Source organism: Anopheles arabiensis, chromosome 3 (genome assembly GCF_016920715.1).
Source record: "Anopheles arabiensis isolate DONGOLA chromosome 3, AaraD3, whole genome shotgun sequence".
Lineage (NCBI taxonomy): Eukaryota > Metazoa > Arthropoda > Insecta > Diptera > Culicidae > Anopheles > Anopheles arabiensis.
The window spans coordinates 70,392,430-70,409,201 of NC_053518.1; the positions used below are offsets into that span (position 1 = coordinate 70,392,430).

General features: G+C 47.3%; 1 protein-coding gene across 6 annotated transcripts in view; it reads left to right on the forward strand.

Moving 5' to 3' along the window:
- Positions 1 to 16,732, forward strand: part of LOC120903051 (zinc finger protein 423 homolog) — a 77,787-nt gene extending 61,055 nt beyond the window's left edge. For 5 of the 6 annotated variants that reach the window (XM_040312245.1, XM_040312246.1, XM_040312247.1 and 2 more), the window contains 7 exons: positions 1,374 to 1,801; positions 10,630 to 10,772; positions 10,852 to 13,107; positions 13,185 to 13,304; positions 13,378 to 14,487; positions 14,566 to 15,021; positions 15,103 to 16,732. In XM_040312245.1, coding sequence (XP_040168179.1) covers positions 1,374 to 1,801; positions 10,630 to 10,772; positions 10,852 to 13,107; positions 13,185 to 13,304; positions 13,378 to 14,487; positions 14,566 to 15,021; positions 15,103 to 16,378 — 5,789 coding nt within the window. In that variant the 3' untranslated portion in view covers positions 16,379 to 16,732. Of the gene's footprint in view, positions 1 to 1,373; positions 1,802 to 10,254; positions 10,343 to 10,629; positions 10,773 to 10,851; positions 13,108 to 13,184; positions 13,305 to 13,377; positions 14,488 to 14,565; positions 15,022 to 15,102 lie in introns of those variants that run through there. The other variant, XM_040312249.1, reaches the window with a different exon arrangement.
- The last annotated feature ends 40 nt before the right edge of the window (positions 16,733 to 16,772 follow it).

The window sequence follows — 16,772 nt, forward strand, 5'->3', positions numbered from 1 at the left end:
GTAATGAAGTGTGTGGGTGGGTGAGAAAAGGGAAAGGGAAGAAGGAGGGGAATGGTTACTTAAGATTAATCAAGAGCGAAATCCCCACCCGAGCGGCGGATAAAGAACAGAGCACGGTACAGTAGCTTTGGGCGGGGCGGCCTCCAAACAGGATGTAAATAATTGTACTTGAGATGTGTGTTTGAGTGAGTGTTTGTTTGTTGTAGGTGACGCGGGCCGGATAAGGAAATTAATTTACACTTGGAGTTTGGTGTGGTGCATCTGTGATCGGCGACCGTCCGTGAATGATAAGACAATATAAATTAAGGAATCATTTTGTAAGGCACAGCTTAGTGCGATACTCAGCATACTGTGAAGCTCTTGAATATTAAGTTTAACCGTCTGTTATACCCAGAGAGAGAGAGAGAGAGAGAGAGAGAGAGAGAGAGAGAGAGAGATAATCATTCCAAAATATTTATGTATGTGAAAAATGATAAATCACTGTTAGCTTGTTCGTTGGGAAAATTGGGTCAACCCGAACACACGCTGAAGCGTCCTCTGAAAGTGAAGCTCCAAATATGCTCCACAAATCAAGACATCAATTTTCATGTTAGCGTTAGGTTGTTAGTATCACTCTCTCTTATCCTTTTACCGCCGCTAGCGATGCACATCAACAGGTCGTAAATTTAAATTTCTCCTGCTTTCGGTTCCGTAAAAGGTATCCTTTTTATTTCGCTCTTTCCACCCAATGACATCTTGAGGAAAGAAAACAACGCACACTCGAGAAGAGCTCAAAAAACAAGCTCCAAATAACGAATACGAATGACTGGATGGATGGATAGAGTGGTTGATGGGATATCATTTGTTGATGGCATTGCAAATGAGGGTGGAAAAGGAAAAGATACTCAAAACACATAAACTCACACACAAGAACAAAGTTGCAGAGGAGGAAAAATTGCAACTCTTACCTCCTTTCTTTTCTGCCCTCCTGTTTTTTTTGTTATATTTACAAGGATATAGGGCAGAGATTGAATTTATTATCTCATCGTATGAGCAGGAGACGAACCCCTTCCAATAGCATTGTTGCTGGTTGGTAGCACAAAATAATAGAAATAATGCAAATTCATGCGTGAAGTGTGTTTGCGAAAATTGTGATTGATAACATTAAGAAATGGTGTGTCATTATCGCTTGCCTCTTTCATTATTGTGTGTGTGTGTGTGTGTGTGTGTGTGTGTGTGTGTGTGTGTGTGTGTGTGTGTGTGTGTGTGTTTGTGTGTGTGAGTTTGTGTGTGTGAGTTTTTAATCTAATATCTAATCAATCAATTAACCTAATTTTTGAAAACAAACATTGAACTTTTCTTCACTCTCTCTTCACTTCTTTACACTTATACAGAGCTATACTCGTCCCACACTTCGTCCAGCTTTTCGCCCTCAATTTCGGACGGCATGACAACGCCCAACTCGATACCCGAGCCAAACGATGGGCCAACTACGCTCGATTCGGGCGCCGCCGGTGAAAAGCAGTACCGGAACCATCACCCGCATCATCAGCTGCACCCGCGGCATGTGCATCATCTGCATCATCGCCGGGCCGGTGGTATCGGTGGACATTCTTCGACCGGTGGCAAGGAAGGTGGTGGCAAGTCGTCCTCGAAACACCATCAACAGCATAATAACAACAACAACAACAGTAGTAACCACCACAATCACAACAATAACAACGGCAAGGGCCTGGGTGGGGGTGCCGGCAGCAGCACCTACCATTGCCAATTCTGCGAGAAAACGTTCCCGCGGCTTGGCTATCTGAAGAAGCACGAACAGGTAAGGGATGGTTTGCTTAATAAAACTGAGCACCATTGTTGCTGATAAGCACGAAAAGGGTTGTACAGTGAATTCTTGCTGATTGGACGTCTTCCCAAGATGACTTGTTTCTCTGAACAAAGTCCCCTGAAGTCTCTAACAGAAGTATGTTATTTTGAGTTCAAAGAATGCAATAAGGGGTAGTTTGCTTTAAAAGCTAAACAGAATTGTTACGTATAAGTACGAAAAGATGTGAAGATTAGCTGGTCTGTAGCCTCTCCAGGATGACTTGTGTCTCTGGGATATTCATATCTGAAGTCTCTCTAAGGGTAAATTATCTCAGAAGTTATTCTGAGTTCAAAGGATGCCATATTGTATCAGATTTGATTTGCCATATTGTATCAGGCGTTCGTGTATAATTATACACCGGCTTATTGAATCGCATCTCGCTAAGCTGTAGTCTCTACCAGATGACTTGTTTCTTTGTGATATTCATCCCCGAAGTCATTCGAATTTCTCACCGAAATATGTTATTCTCAGGTCAACGGATTTATTCTTCAACAATATTGTCCCACTTGATTTACAGGGTTTTCGAGGATTATATAGACATGTTCAGCGAGTTGTAGTTTTGTTCAGGCGTATAATACTCTTTCAGCGAGATATAGAATTGTTCGGTAGTAGGCGTTGCCATGTTCAGCGATTCTGTAGTGCTGTCATTTGTTTTGTTTACACACTGTGTCGCAGGGTTCAATTTTTCATTCTTTAAAATCCTAAAAGTAGCTAATAATCATTCCCCAAGCTATTTAATACATAAAGAAGTTGAAACAAACATATTTTTTCGAAACCCGTTTGTTTACCTCCTGACTTAAGAATGATCCAAGCTGAAGTGCAAGGGGTACGAAAGTGGCAGCTCTACAGTATAACCGAACATGTCAACGCCTACTTCCGAACAACTCTATATCTCTCTGAAAGAGTCTATTATATGCCTATCGAAAACCCTGTATTGGATGCCTCATAGTACACCCTTCTGTAAGGTTCTCCAAGATGAATGTCCCTCTATGCTGTAGAATCTTGTGAGGATTACTTTACCAAGACTTTTTGAACTTTATGCCTAAACAGAAGATTCAGTTGTACTAGAAGGAGTTACTTCGACGTATTTAATTACCAAAACAATCAACCTCAAGGTTTCAAAGCAAAGACCTGCCGGCCACTTTTTACAAAGTCCACTAGAATGCCCTTCCCTGTTTTCCACCACCTCACAGAAAAGACACCTTATTGGGAAGTGTTTAAAAACCTGTTGCACGGTAATCGATCGATTAGTCGCTCTGAGGCTCGGATCGGCAAAAGAGCATAATTGCGATTCGCGTGATTGCTGGCATTACCCCGATGCCAATGAAACAGGAACAAGAAGAAAAAAAACCAGCCCGCTCAAAGTCAAGGTAACGTCCAAGCAGCCCTGTGTCCTGTCAATCCCTCAACACGTCTCCCGTGATGGTCTGGCGATTGGACATTGATTTGTGGTGGCGCTACCACCACTTAACCGTGACAAACGGATCAAAAGCTGTCGTCGTCGTCGTTCATGTTCCATCACACCCTGCCCGAGGCGATCCGGAGTTGATCATTTGGGTGACACAAAACAAACAACCGACGGAAAGGTGATGTGTCTGTGTACAGTGCGAATGGCATAGACGGGGTGCAAGGGGACGACAAGGACGCGACATGTTGTGGAGCGATTTAAGGAATTTGCAACCCTGTTGTCGGCTGTTGTGGTGGATATGTTGTCGAGCGGTGGAATTCAGACTTTCTTTGCTCGCTCCTGCTGAGTGTGTGTGTGTGTATGTGTGTCTCGGGTCACCTTAAGCCCCGCGGACGGGGGGTTGGCACCTTTGGGACCCGCGCAGAGCACACGTTTTAACGACCGATGGACAATTAATTAACCTACCTTGCCAAGAGGGAAGACAGGAAATTGCGATGCTCTTTTGAAATCGTCCGCCACCGATACAAATTCCACCCGTATCGCTAAACGGGCCGCTCGGTCCCGGTCCCGGGGTCCGGTTCGAAAACGATCGATAAAATTGTCACCCCGAGTCACCCTCCAACAGTGGTTGGAAAGTTTGCACTGAACAACAGGTGGTCAATCAATCATGGCACAACCGTCCAACCATTATCGCCTTAGAGCGAAAGGAAAACGGAAGAGGATCTCTCCTGGGAAAACGGGACCTGCCAGATGCGCGCTGCCCGTTGTATGTGTATAGGCGCGACGGGTAATTAAAAGAAGTAAAGCGCAACTCTTCTCCTTCTCAGAGTAAACAATTACACAAAATCTGAAGTCGCTCACTGGGAAGAGGTCATCTTTCAAGTGCGAAACGGTGCGACTCATGGTCGCACCTTTGACGTGTACTAATGAGCGTAAGATCGAACCTTCTGTCCAGGAAGGTAGATATACTCGGGAATCGTCATTAGAGAGACAGCTCTTCGGAAGGAATGTGTCCCCCGTGAGGTATCAGATTACATGACATTGATGGCTGGCTTGAGCACTTGTTGCTCAAACGTCTTATCAATGAGTGAAGGATGAGCAATTTTAGCATTCCTTAGCATAATTTACGACACTTGTTGTACGACAGCATTCTCCTGGTGTGTGTTCGCAATGTTCTCTGGAGGTTGAGTGAGCTAATCTGAGTGCATTAGAGTATGATTGAGTTCATTATGAAGGTATTGAATGTTGTGTTCCATCTATTTTGTCCATTCACTGGATATGTTTAACCGTTTATCTCTACTGGACTTTTGTTTTAATCTATTTTTGTTTCCATTGTCAATTTTGTTTCCTTTTTTAACGACTTTTATAGTTATTAATCACCTTAAATGTGATTTCTTTTAATCTTCTTCTATAGACGTTGTCTTTCTTGCATGTTTTCTTTTCCTATATTCTTTTGAATTCTTAGTTGCGACTTTTCATTGAATTTCAAATTAAACCATTCTGAATGATTTTAGTATGAAATATTGCGTATGGATATATTTAGAATCATATTGGACTTTTAAGAATTTACTTTCCAATATACTTTTGTCGTAGTTCTACTCGTTTCTGTTAGATGACGCTGCTGTCTATTATCACTGACACAAAATGATAAATTGCTTTCAATATCTTAAAGATTAAAAGATGTCCTGTTTGCAACTACTTAAAATCCGATCCCGAGAAACTACTCAAACTACCGGATCTACATATCAAAGAACGATCCAAAAACTACTCCAGCACAAGAAGTACAAGATGTCTTAACTGAACCGTTCAAAACACGGCATGTTTACACAATAGAGCCAGTAGTGTATAATTTATGTGACAGCCCCTAAGAAACCCGCTCCCCAAGAAGCGGGGGAGCGGCTACATATCCTGTCCAATTTGTATCTTCATGCTCATGCCAATCCCAATGCCCTTCGGTCACTTCTTACGAAACAAGACACTGGAATTGGGGTGGCGTCAGGGAAGGAAAGTTTGCTTGTAAAGTTGTCTCTTGAAGTTACAGTCGTCTTGAGTCGTCGGCAGCGCCTTCGAAGCGGGGTCGATTGTTGTCTTGGGTTTTGTGTGCGTTGTGTGTTTGTGTGCCTGGTGACTTCCAAAGTAAATCCCGGAAGCTGCTTTAAAAAGGGCAGTTAACGGCAAGCGCAACCAGTCACAAACCACACAAAGTTCGGTAAACGGCAACTGTGTTCCTCTTCTGTTTTGTTTGGGGGAGATGTCTTTCGCCAAGACACTTGTACCTTGCCCGGTAATGACCCGTTTGTTCAACTGTCTTCGACTTGAATGTTTCTAATGTCAAAAGATTCTAACCTTTATTTGTCCTCCCGTTAAACTCTTTCTTCTACGCTCCAAACAACTTGCAAATGAAAATCAAAGCAAAAGTCGTACAAAAACCACCGGTGTTGGTTCTGTTTCGAAAGGACCAAGGTCTCCCTGCTTGCCTCTTGCCCCCGCGGTCCCAAGGCATGTGTGTGTGTGTGTGGGATACGACTTGCGTCCAAAGTTGTCCAAAGTTGTCCGTTCCTGGACACCAACTTGTCCTTCGCTGCCTGGTTGGTGTGTCTTAATGATTTCTTTATTAGGCATTGTGTTTACCAGTGTGACAAGCGCGCGAGACTGTAGCTCGATGATGTTGTGTAGCATTTCCCGGAAAATCGTACTATTCCACACCGGAAACCGGCTGCCCATCCGAAGGGAGTCAGTCTTGCCCCCCTCCCCCCCTTTACCACACAAACATGATTATCTGTGTTTGTTCGTGCTCATACTTCCAACCTGCAGCTGGAGATGAAAAAAATGCACATAGGCTCACGTTTTGCTGCACTTTGTGCAGTGTGTGTAGGATAAGCGTCGTCGTGTGTAAGTGTAAGCATCAAAAGCATTGCAAATTATGAGAGCATTGCTGATCGCTGAGCGGCATAACTCTCCTGACCCTCTCCCATTCCTATAAGAAACAGTTCATTCCAATTTGAGATTCAAAGCCCGTGGTTGCTGCGATTGAAAAAAGGCATTAAATTCCAGGTTTTTTCCTCATTACTAGTTGAGACTCAGCATAGTAGTTGGTGTAAGAAATGCGTGCCTTATTAGCACGTCCGAGAAGGATGAGACAGCAGGGGAATATTGTTACTTAATTATTCATTCCTCCCCCGAATGCTCACTGTGCGCGGCACCAATCAGTGCTTCTCCATCGTGAGAATTCATTGGACAACATCCCCGAAAAAGGGTAATAATTGTCCAATTCTTCGCGCTCTCATAAAAACAGTCCGATTTGCCGAATGAACGATAACGAGCTCGTCAAGTGGCAAGTTCGAAACGAATTAATAAACCTCAGAACACAGCGCGTTACCGCAGTAAAACGCTTTTCAAACGCCTGCTCCGGTCCCAGGACGGACAGGTTTGTCGTCTCACTTCGCACCAAGTTACCGTATCCGGACCTAAACGGCACCCACTTGTTCTGCTGTCCCTTCTTTTTTTAAATGTTCCAATTTGGCATCGGTAATTAGCAATCCGTCAGTACGATCTCGCCGGGGAGCCATTTGCCAATCGTGTGTCCACTCCTCTCTTTCTTTCTCTTCCATCACCTCCCCTTCCTGAAGGGGTAAAACTAATGGCGCATATCGTGGTGCACCACCGGTGTATTGCTTTGAGATTAGTTGTCCAAGATTGTGCTCGTTTTGGTGCGCATTTCGTTACCGTTCGACCGATCGGGCGTGGTGGCCCAGGCACCGTGGCTGCCGTTAACCGTGATTGGTGTGCCGCCCGCCTCATGTACGGGGGGGGGAGGATTGACAGGCTAAAAGTGAATGCTAATGAGCGCACCACACGACAGTGTGATTCATCTGTTCGGCTGCGCTTGTTGGGTTGCTTGGAAAGGAGGTTCCCGCGTTTGGGTGGTCGTTGGGTGTTCCGTCAGGGGGAGGGTGAGCGTGAAGCGCGTGGTGTCACCGTCGTGGTAGCCATTTTTGTTTCTTTTTGTTTTGCAGTGCTGTCTTACTAAACCAGCTGCTTACCACAACGTTGTGTTTATGGGCGCTTTAGTGAAAACGGAAGGCATTTGGCAGCATAACTAAATAAATATCCACGATGGAAATTTGAGGCTGAATCTTGCTTAGAAAGAGCTTTTGATCGTAAGTTTAACTATTTCAACATAATAATTGGTATTAAACATTATTTTCAAGTAACAAATGTACAAAAATTGGCCTATACAGGGTTTTCAAGACTTTATTCATTACGTCGCAGCTGGATAGTCAATCCTTGCTCCTATGCTGGAACGGTCCATTCTAGGCTTGAACCCATAACGAGCATGTTATTGAGTCGCTCGAGTTGACGACTATACCACGGGACCGCCCCGTGATACAGTATTTACCGCTTAATTTTGGCTCTAACTCATCTATTTTTGTCTCTGAAGCATTTTTAACTGTAAGTCAATTGCTTTGTTTATATAATTTAAGCTTTTTTTCAAAAACTATCCGATTTCAGATGAGCAAATAATAATTTAATTGATAGAATTTAAAATACATTAGTTCTTATAACAAGTTTAAAAGTATTAATGGAATGAACTTAGTTGGCACGTATTTTCAAACATTTTTTTCACAACACCCGAATTCAAACGGATTGTACAAATTACATTACAATAAAAGAAAATATATTTTTAAAAACCATTTGTACAAAATTGATTACAAAAGTATGAAAATGTACAAAAATGCAACAACAACAAAAAACTCTAGAACGTTAGCGTTGAATTTTTTTTCGTTATTTTTTTATTTTTATTTTTAACTTTAATTAATCGTTACACGGTGAGTTGGAATACGGTTTGTTTTTGAAACCTTAAGTATTAGTAAGGTTTGGTTAAGTATAAGTAAGTAAGTTTTAAAAAAGTATATAAAAAGTAATATTGTTTTAAAAAGTATATAAATGCAGTCATCTCCCTCTTATTTGAGAGGCGACGGGACTGTCGAAGAGGCGATGGTTTTTAAAAATATATTTTCTTGTATTGTAATGTAATTTGTGCAATCCGTTTGAATTCGGGTGTTGTGAAAAAACATGTTTGAAAATACGTGCCAACTAAGTTTATTCCAAAAGCATGGGACTGTCGAATAAGAGGGGTTTTCAAATTACAGAGGTTGAAAGTGAATGAAAAGTCCATAAAAACTAGAAAGAGACAGAACATTTAGTATGCAGCCTTAACTGTTGCTATAGGAAACTGCAAACACGATTGCCAATTTGAGCATACATCATTCAATAACCATGGCAACTTCTTCTTCTTTTTGGCACAACAACCGCTGCCGGTCAAGGCCTGCCTGTACGGTCTATTCGGGACTTGAACCCATGAACCATGGCAACACCAGACACAATTAAGAGGGATACAGATTTCAGAGGTTTTCCAAATTAGAGGGACAAAAATGTACTGGAAATGAAGAGACTGTGGAAAATGTTCAAATAAGAGAGTTTTTTTTTAATTGGAGAGGTGTCCTATAAGAGAGGGTTTACTGTATATAATTATTATTATAATTATTTTTTGTATGTTTCCAGTACTTCCTTAACTCACTTTACAGTGCTTACACACTGATCAAACCGAAAGATTGTTCACAAAAGACTCGTCCGTTGCTCAACTCGCAAAGAAAGCGAAACTTGAAATATCTCTGTTTCCGCAAAAGATTCCCATATTGTGTGTGTGAAAGCAATGGCGCAAACAAAAACAAACGCAAAGAAATGAAACGGTTCTGCACAAAGCTCAGGGTACCCGCGGGATTCGCAAAACCACCACCACCAATTCGCCCCCGGTCCAGAGAGATGTCATCTAGCTGATAAGAGAAGCTGTGGTGAACCGTATGCGCGCCGGATGCTTCTACTCGACAGAACACCGAACGCACATTGCTACGGTGCGCGGGGCCAGGTTCATCAACGGCCGATCATAAGCACACACACATTTTCACCTCAAACCGCCACCCTGTGAGCCCTATTGAAAGGTCCTCTTTCTTCTTCCGTGGATGAGACCCCGAAAAATGCCGCACACTCAAAGGTGGTGTTGTCGACGACGAACGGAACGGGAGAAGGGACACACCGATTCGTCTGGTTCTGGTCTCGCTGATCCAAAGGCGCGATAAGGAGCTCAAAAGAACGCAACCCGGCCCAGTTGCGCAATGCCTCGGTTGGTCCACCGAGGGAGAGGGATAGAGTGAGAGAGCCCTTTTTCGGGTCGCCACTGGAACTTTGTTGGTTTGCCTGCCGCGATCAAAAGACGCGGGCCCATTTATGCATTCTTCCAGCCAATATGTATGACAACCCGACCAGTTGGGAGTTCTTCAGGCAAGAATGGTTACGGTTTCCCTGGTGCCCCGGTCCCCCGGTCCCCCCCCTCCATCCCTTGAGCCTGTCATAATTTGGAAGCAGCCGAGCAACACTGCCAACAAAAATGCACCTGAAACGTGCAAAAATTTTGACAAGTGTGTGAGCGAAGGAGATCCCGGCTTCCCCGAGGACCGGGGGAGTGTGAATTCCACTGCTAGCGTTCTGGTGTTGTTCGCTTCATTCCTTCCTTAATTCCCGCCTGATCGCTCTTCATTCAGAGTGTTCCATTCTCTCACCTTTTTGCTTGCTGCCGGGCGCGAAGCGGGAAAAGGTCCACTGCCACCAAGACGAACTCCCTTTCTGATCATATCATCATCGAGGTGTCCTCTCTAGCTCCTCCGTTGTACAAGCTTTCATGAGGGCTTCTTATGCCACTGAGCGGTCCGGTACGCGTCATGCGCTCTTCAAGGTGGTGGTAGTGGTGGTGGTGTTTGGTGGCAGCATTCCATACGCGCACCTTTTCATCCCACTGTGTGTCCTTCCCTCTTCCGTCGTCGCAGTAGGCGAGCGGAGCAGAAGGAGCGTGCAAAAGGCGGCACACCAAACTATGCGCGGCATGACTATATTCGCAGCAGCAGCAGTAGCAGCAGTAGGCCGTTTTGTGTCATATGTTTATTCAATTCGGTTTGCAAAGATCGAGCGCGGGCGCGAATCAAACGTACACCAGCAGCACCATCGCCATCATCATCATCATCGCTGAGGTGGGCTCAAGGGGTGTTTTGTGGCATTTTTAATAATTCATTAAAATACCAAGACCCTTCCTGAAACACGTGTACCCGTGATGGCATTCTCTGGAGCAGTGAAGCTTCTTAGGTGTTCCTCTTTTAAAAGAATTCCTCTGGTTTGATTCCTATTTGATTTTTTGGAAATATCGACATCATGTTAAGGTTTCATGAACATGAACACAAATTCTTCTGGTTTTGAACATCATACATTTTGAAATTTCCCTTGCGCTAATTCTTTCTTCGTTCTATTTTCTCGCCCCCAGAGCCACACGGAGCATATGCCATTCAAATGTGAGTACTGTGCCCGACTGTTCAAGCACAAACGATCGCGGGATCGCCATACGAAGCTGCATACCGGCGATCGACGCTATCGCTGTCTGCACTGTGAGGCTGCATTCTCCCGAAGGTAGTGTGTGGCACTGACACCAACTCATCAGACAACTCCTATGCTCTAACACCATTTTTTGCTCCACTTTCTTTGGCAGTGATCATCTGAAGATACACATGAAAACGCACGACAACCAGAAACCGTTCCAGTGTACGATCTGCAACCGAGGCTACAATACGGCCGCAGCGCTAACGAGCCATATGCAAAATCACAAGAAGCAGCTGGCCCTGACCGGGAGTCCCAACCTTACGTACAGCCCACGCTCCACCACAAGCTCCCTGTCGAGTGGAGGAGGAAGTGGTGGTGGTGGTAAGCGAGGGGCAAAGTTCTCGCCCTACTCCAACGACCCACTGATGCTGATGAGCCGCGGCAACTCCAAACTGTCCTCGTCCCTTTCCAAAGCCGCAAGTAATCGAACTCCAACGCCTGGGAGTACGGCCGGCGGTGGTGGCAACGCAACTCTGGGAGGTCTGGGAAGTGGTGCGGGAGGTGGTACCGGCACCAGCCATCATCAGCAGGATCTGCTCTCCTGTCCGTACTGTACGCGGACGGATTTTGGGACGCTCGAACAGCTCGGGCTCCATGTGCAGTCGATGCACGGGCATGGTGGTGCTGGTGCATTGGGATTGCTTGCTGGCGACTCCTCAATGTCTTACTTCACACCTGCCGGTGGACGACGTGCAGTGACACCCGATGGGAGCAACGTCCCGCTCTCACTCGGTGGTCTCAGTCCGTATCCACCGATTAGCTGCGAGTTCTGCACGATGAAGTTCCCAACCGTTCCGCTCATGTTTGCCCATCTCAAGACGGCTCATCTGGATCGGTTGGCTGGCAGTGGTGGTGGTCATCAACGAAGCTCACCATCGAATGGTACCGGCAGTCCGCTCGGGTCACGTCCTCCCAGTGGGTTCCATCCGCTAGACCAGCTGCACTTTAACAAGAGCCTGCTTGGGAGTGCTTTCCCCTCCTTCTACGGTGGTGGTGGTGGTGGTTCTTGCAACAGCCTGGCCGGAATGTCCGGAGGCAGTATTAAAGCGGAGCGCCGGCTAATGGCCGAACGTGATGAAAATGGAAATGAAGAAGAAGCGGGAGGTAGAAAGCGGCAGCGCAGAGGAGACGATGGAGCAGATGTTAGGGTGAGCATGTCGAAACGGGACAAGCAGGAAAAGGAGGAGGAACAAGCAATTGAAGGTGATGAGGAGGACGATGAGGATGATGATAATGACGTTGAGGGAGAAGATAATGAGGAGGGAGAAAGTGAGGCCCATGGAGCAAACAATCGATGTGAGGAGTCCGTTGACTACAAGGAAGAAGCGATCGATACGAAGATCACTCCGATCAAGCAGGAGCGAAAGGAAGAGCCTGCTGAGGGTGAGCCATCTCCTTCGACTTCTGCACGATCGTCTCCCTGTGGTGATTCCCTGGAGTTGAGAAGTGGACGTCCCGGAAGTCACCCATCGGGACGTACAAGTCCAGCAGAGCAACTCACTCCAACAGACCTGAGTCAGCCGAAGGTGAAGCGTCTCAAGCTGGAGACGCCCGAAGAAGACTCACTGACCGACGGGGCGGATAGGAAGAGGATGTTGATGACAGGGTCAGCAGCATCTGGAAGATCTCAAACAACTCGCGAGCAACACAAACATCGTGGTCCAGTAACAACCGCAACTGCAACAGGTCGTCGAGATAGTGAAGCGAAAGACTCACACCTCCAGCACGGCTCACTAATGCACTCCTCCTCTTCGAGCAACAACGTCCAACACGCCCAGCAGATGGGTGCTCCTACTTCTACCGGAACATCATCCCAGCACCACCATCAACCTCCCGGCGCATACCTCTGCAATCAATGTAATGCCGCACTGCCCGATTTCGAATCGTTCCGTACGCACCTAAAGGCGCATCTCGAGCAGAGTGCAGCCAGTGCGGCGGCTGCCGCTGCCATGCGACTGTCTGGGGAGCATGCCAACTCGGGCAGTTCCGGTGCATCATCATCTCTTTCACTTACGACTTTCCTGTGTCAGCAGTGCGGTGTAACGTTGAGCTGTCAAGCGGAGTACGAACAGCACACGATTGGCCATTTCCTTGTGATGACGGTCGAGTATCGATGTCAGGGGTCGACCAGTACTGCAGGCCCTGCTAGCTGCAGTGGAAAGAGCACCTTCGGCAAGGTGGAGGACCTGCACAAACATCTGTACGAAGGGCATATGCAACTCCTCTACAAGTGTACGGTTTGTGGGGAGACTTTCGAATCCAAGGTTCAGGTGCAGGTACACTTTGCAGTGAGTCATTCAGTGGAGGTGAAGCTGTACCGTTGCTCAGCCTGTGCTGAAGTGTTCCGTTCGGAGCGTGATTTTAGGTACGTTAGCCTCTAATTTGAACTTCTCATCACAGCAGGCTTTAATGTTTACTTTTCTTCCAATTCCCAAAAATTAGGCAACACATTCGAAATCGCCACCTGACGGCAGGTGCCGTCCAGTGTATGTTCTGCCGGATGGTTTGCTCGTCCGAGCTTGAGATGCACTTCCATCTTGCGTCACACGCCAGGAAGTACAAGTAAGTCTTCCCTATCACACTCTTTCGTACGTTGTTAGATAATTCAGCTTAATTTCCTTAATGTGTCCTTTAGATGTCCAGCCTGTCCAGAGTCGTTTCATGTGGAGTTTCTGCTCGATCGGCACATTCAAACGCACCATAGCCAGAAGGAGACGTCCTCACCGAACCGAGGCCGAGAGTCCGCCAACGGTGGCCACAACCTGTCAACTACATCATCCTGCTCCACCAACTCAACGCCCTCAACGGCCACCGCAGTGTCGTCTACAGCTCAACCGACCTCAACAACAACCGTCACCGGGCTAGACTACCTTCACCTACACGGACAAATGGCGGCAATGGCAGCAGCTGCGGCTTGGCCCACCCTGTACCAAACGGCCGCCAACAAGTTCTACAGCAGCAACCCGCTGCAAGTGGACACACTATCTCAGCTGAAACATCCACAGCAAATACTGCACGGTTTCTACGACACCATGCTCGGTAAAGCGCAACAGCAGCAGCAACAGCAGCAGCGTGGTGCATTCCTTCCCGAGCCATCCAGCGGCGGCAAGAAGAACCCCTTCGTTGCTGGCCATTCACCCAATGCCAGTGCGAACGCTACTGCTAATGCACTGCTTGGGCTAGGCTATGGAGGTGCAGCACTTACTTCAGGAAACTCCCAACAGCCAAGAACTTCCACGCTTAATGGTTCTTCTTCTGGGCTTTACTCCCCCGAGGAAGGTCCTAATGGTGGGTCGAGTGTGGCCACTAGTAGCTCAAAGCTTTACTCTCCCATTGCCATGATACAGCGGTACGGTGATGGTGGTGTACTACATTCCACATCTGGTGCAGCGCCGCCTACTACTGGCGGTTGCCCTTCCCGCACGGAATCTCCTACACCGAGTGGGCAGCAACTTCTTTTGGCAGCTCACTCCTCGCTAACTACACTGCCTGAACATCATCCCGAACAGCAGCAGTCAAGTAATCGAAAGACAGCCCAACAGCAGTCAGGTCCTAAGACATCATCCGGTACAATCACACCACAGCTGATTGCACCCGGCTCGAACAGCTGCTACAGCTGCGGTATCTGCGAACGGTCCGACTTTAGCACGGAGAGTGAGGTCCAAACGCATCGCAAGATTGTGCACAACTTGAAAACGGGCGTTAGTTTGCGGTGTGCGTACTGCAACGGAGACTTCCGGTCGAGGTAAGTGGAAGAGTCACCCTTTACTACCGTTTGTGCCCAGGATGATCACACACCTCTTTCTTTTCTTGGGGAAAACAGGAATGAGCTCGAGAACCACATGAAGGTCGCACACAATACGGGCGGTGGCAAGCACAAGTGTTTGATCTGTGACGAAATCTTCCCATCGCCGGCAGTACTTGCCGAGCATAAGCTGACGCACTGTAAGGTGGGTGCTTCCGGACGCTGTTCGCACTGCAGTTTGCCCCTGCCCGATGCTCACACCTTCAAGCAGCATCTGCCGGCTCATCAGCAGATCGGTGGATCATCTGCTGGATCGACAGGAGGAGGCACCACCACGAATGGCTCCTCAAACGGAGGTACATCTGGTGCGGGTAACTCCTCCACTGGACAGAGTGCGTCTTCTTCGGCCGGTGCAAATTCGAGTGGCACGGGAACAAGTTCCAACTCGAATGCGGATCAGGATCGCTTCCCTCAGCAGTGCATCTGTTGCCGACAAACGCTCAACTCTGAGTTTGAAATTAGTCTTCATGCCAAGTAAGTAGCAAAGACCAAAGACCTCTCTTCTTCCAAATGGACTACAAACTCCAAATAACACACTTTCAATGTTTAACACAGATTCCACACCAAAACCGCGGAGACTAACGAACGCACGTGTGCTCTCTGCCTGGAACCGTTACCTTCACAACCCGAGTCCAACAACACCAAGATATGTGATCCTTGTCTGAAACGGCACAATTTCCCAACGAAGCTCCTATCGATGAACTTCCTGAAGCCTGCCACCCCATCTCTGGTGCCAACACCAAACCACGGTGGATCATCTTCAGCCGGTGTTGTTGTACCACCAACTCACGGTACAACCATTGGTAACAGCGTCGCAGTAGAAGGAAGACCACCACTACCACCACCGCCGCCAACATCCTCGGGAAGTCTTCAACAAGACTCACAACACCCGGGCGGCGTACGGGAAGGTTCATCCTCTGCCCTGTTCCAGTGCAATTTGTGCAAGAAACCGTTACCCACCGCCCAAAAGCTCCAAGAACATCTGATCGATCATACGTTCGCGGGCTGTGAGGAGCGCGGCTACGTCTGCTACCTGTGCTCGGCCGTGTTTACCTCCTCGGCCGGACTGCAGACCCATCTGCCGCTGGCACATTCTAACGCGGCCGCCAAACCGTACGACTGTGAGCGGTGCGGTGTGGCGTACTTCTTCCGGGCCGAGCTGGAGCACCATCTGATCGATCATGAGCTGGGCAAGGCGATAAGGCCCTCCTCCTTTGAGGTAGCTTCGTCCGATGAGTGGCACACAATGGTGCAGCAGCGTTCTCCGTTGGGTGAGGATGATGGTGGTGGCCACACAGGCCACATCAAGCAGGAACAGTGTGAGCCTGAGCAGGAACAGGATGGATCATCATCACCGTATCACCACCAGAAAGATGAAGATTCTGATGATGGGAACGACTTCCAACAGGCTAGAAACGGAGAGGAAACGAATGAGGTAGATATGGAGCAGGAACAGGAGGACGAGGACAATGAACAGACTCACGCTGAGGTTAACAATGGAGGACAACGGGACGACGAGGATGATGGTCGTGATGATGCAGCAGTAGGCACTGAAGAGTGTAACGATGCAGCCGACGACGATGATGACGACGATGATGATGACGTAGAAGATGAGGAGCACCAGGAACGACAGGAAGAGCAGGAAGATGAAGAAGAGTACATTGAGGTAGAGCACACTACGCTGGATGATGGTGGACGAGGAGGCAAGCAAGCAAGCGACGAACGGCTCCGTCGAACATCGAACCTGTTGATCAATGGCGGGAAGGATTGCTCTGCGCTGACTGCTACCACGACGGCAACCACTCTTCCGGTTGTAACGGCTGCTGAGTGAGGAGGACTGGGAAGGAGAAGAACTATCACTGTTATCGATAGGAAAAGATTAGTATTTGAGGAAAGTGAGCAATAATGATAGTGGTGGGGGGGGGGGTAAATTCAACACACTAGGAACAATCATAGATCAATGGTTGCGCACTCTTTCGATCGATTTCGTCCTTTTTGGTAGATAACACCTAAAAGAGAAGGTACACATTGTAAGTTGATTGATTAGTAATTTGCTTACATTCCTTAACATATTAGCATATTAGTGAGCGTTAGAATGGACATTGTACATAGGGGGGCAAGCGAGAGCGAGAGAGCAGAGTATTGAGCTAGAAATTAAATTATAGCCGGAAAGGAGGAAGCAACAGAGGGTCTAAATCGTTCCTTTAACACTTTAAGCGCCGCGT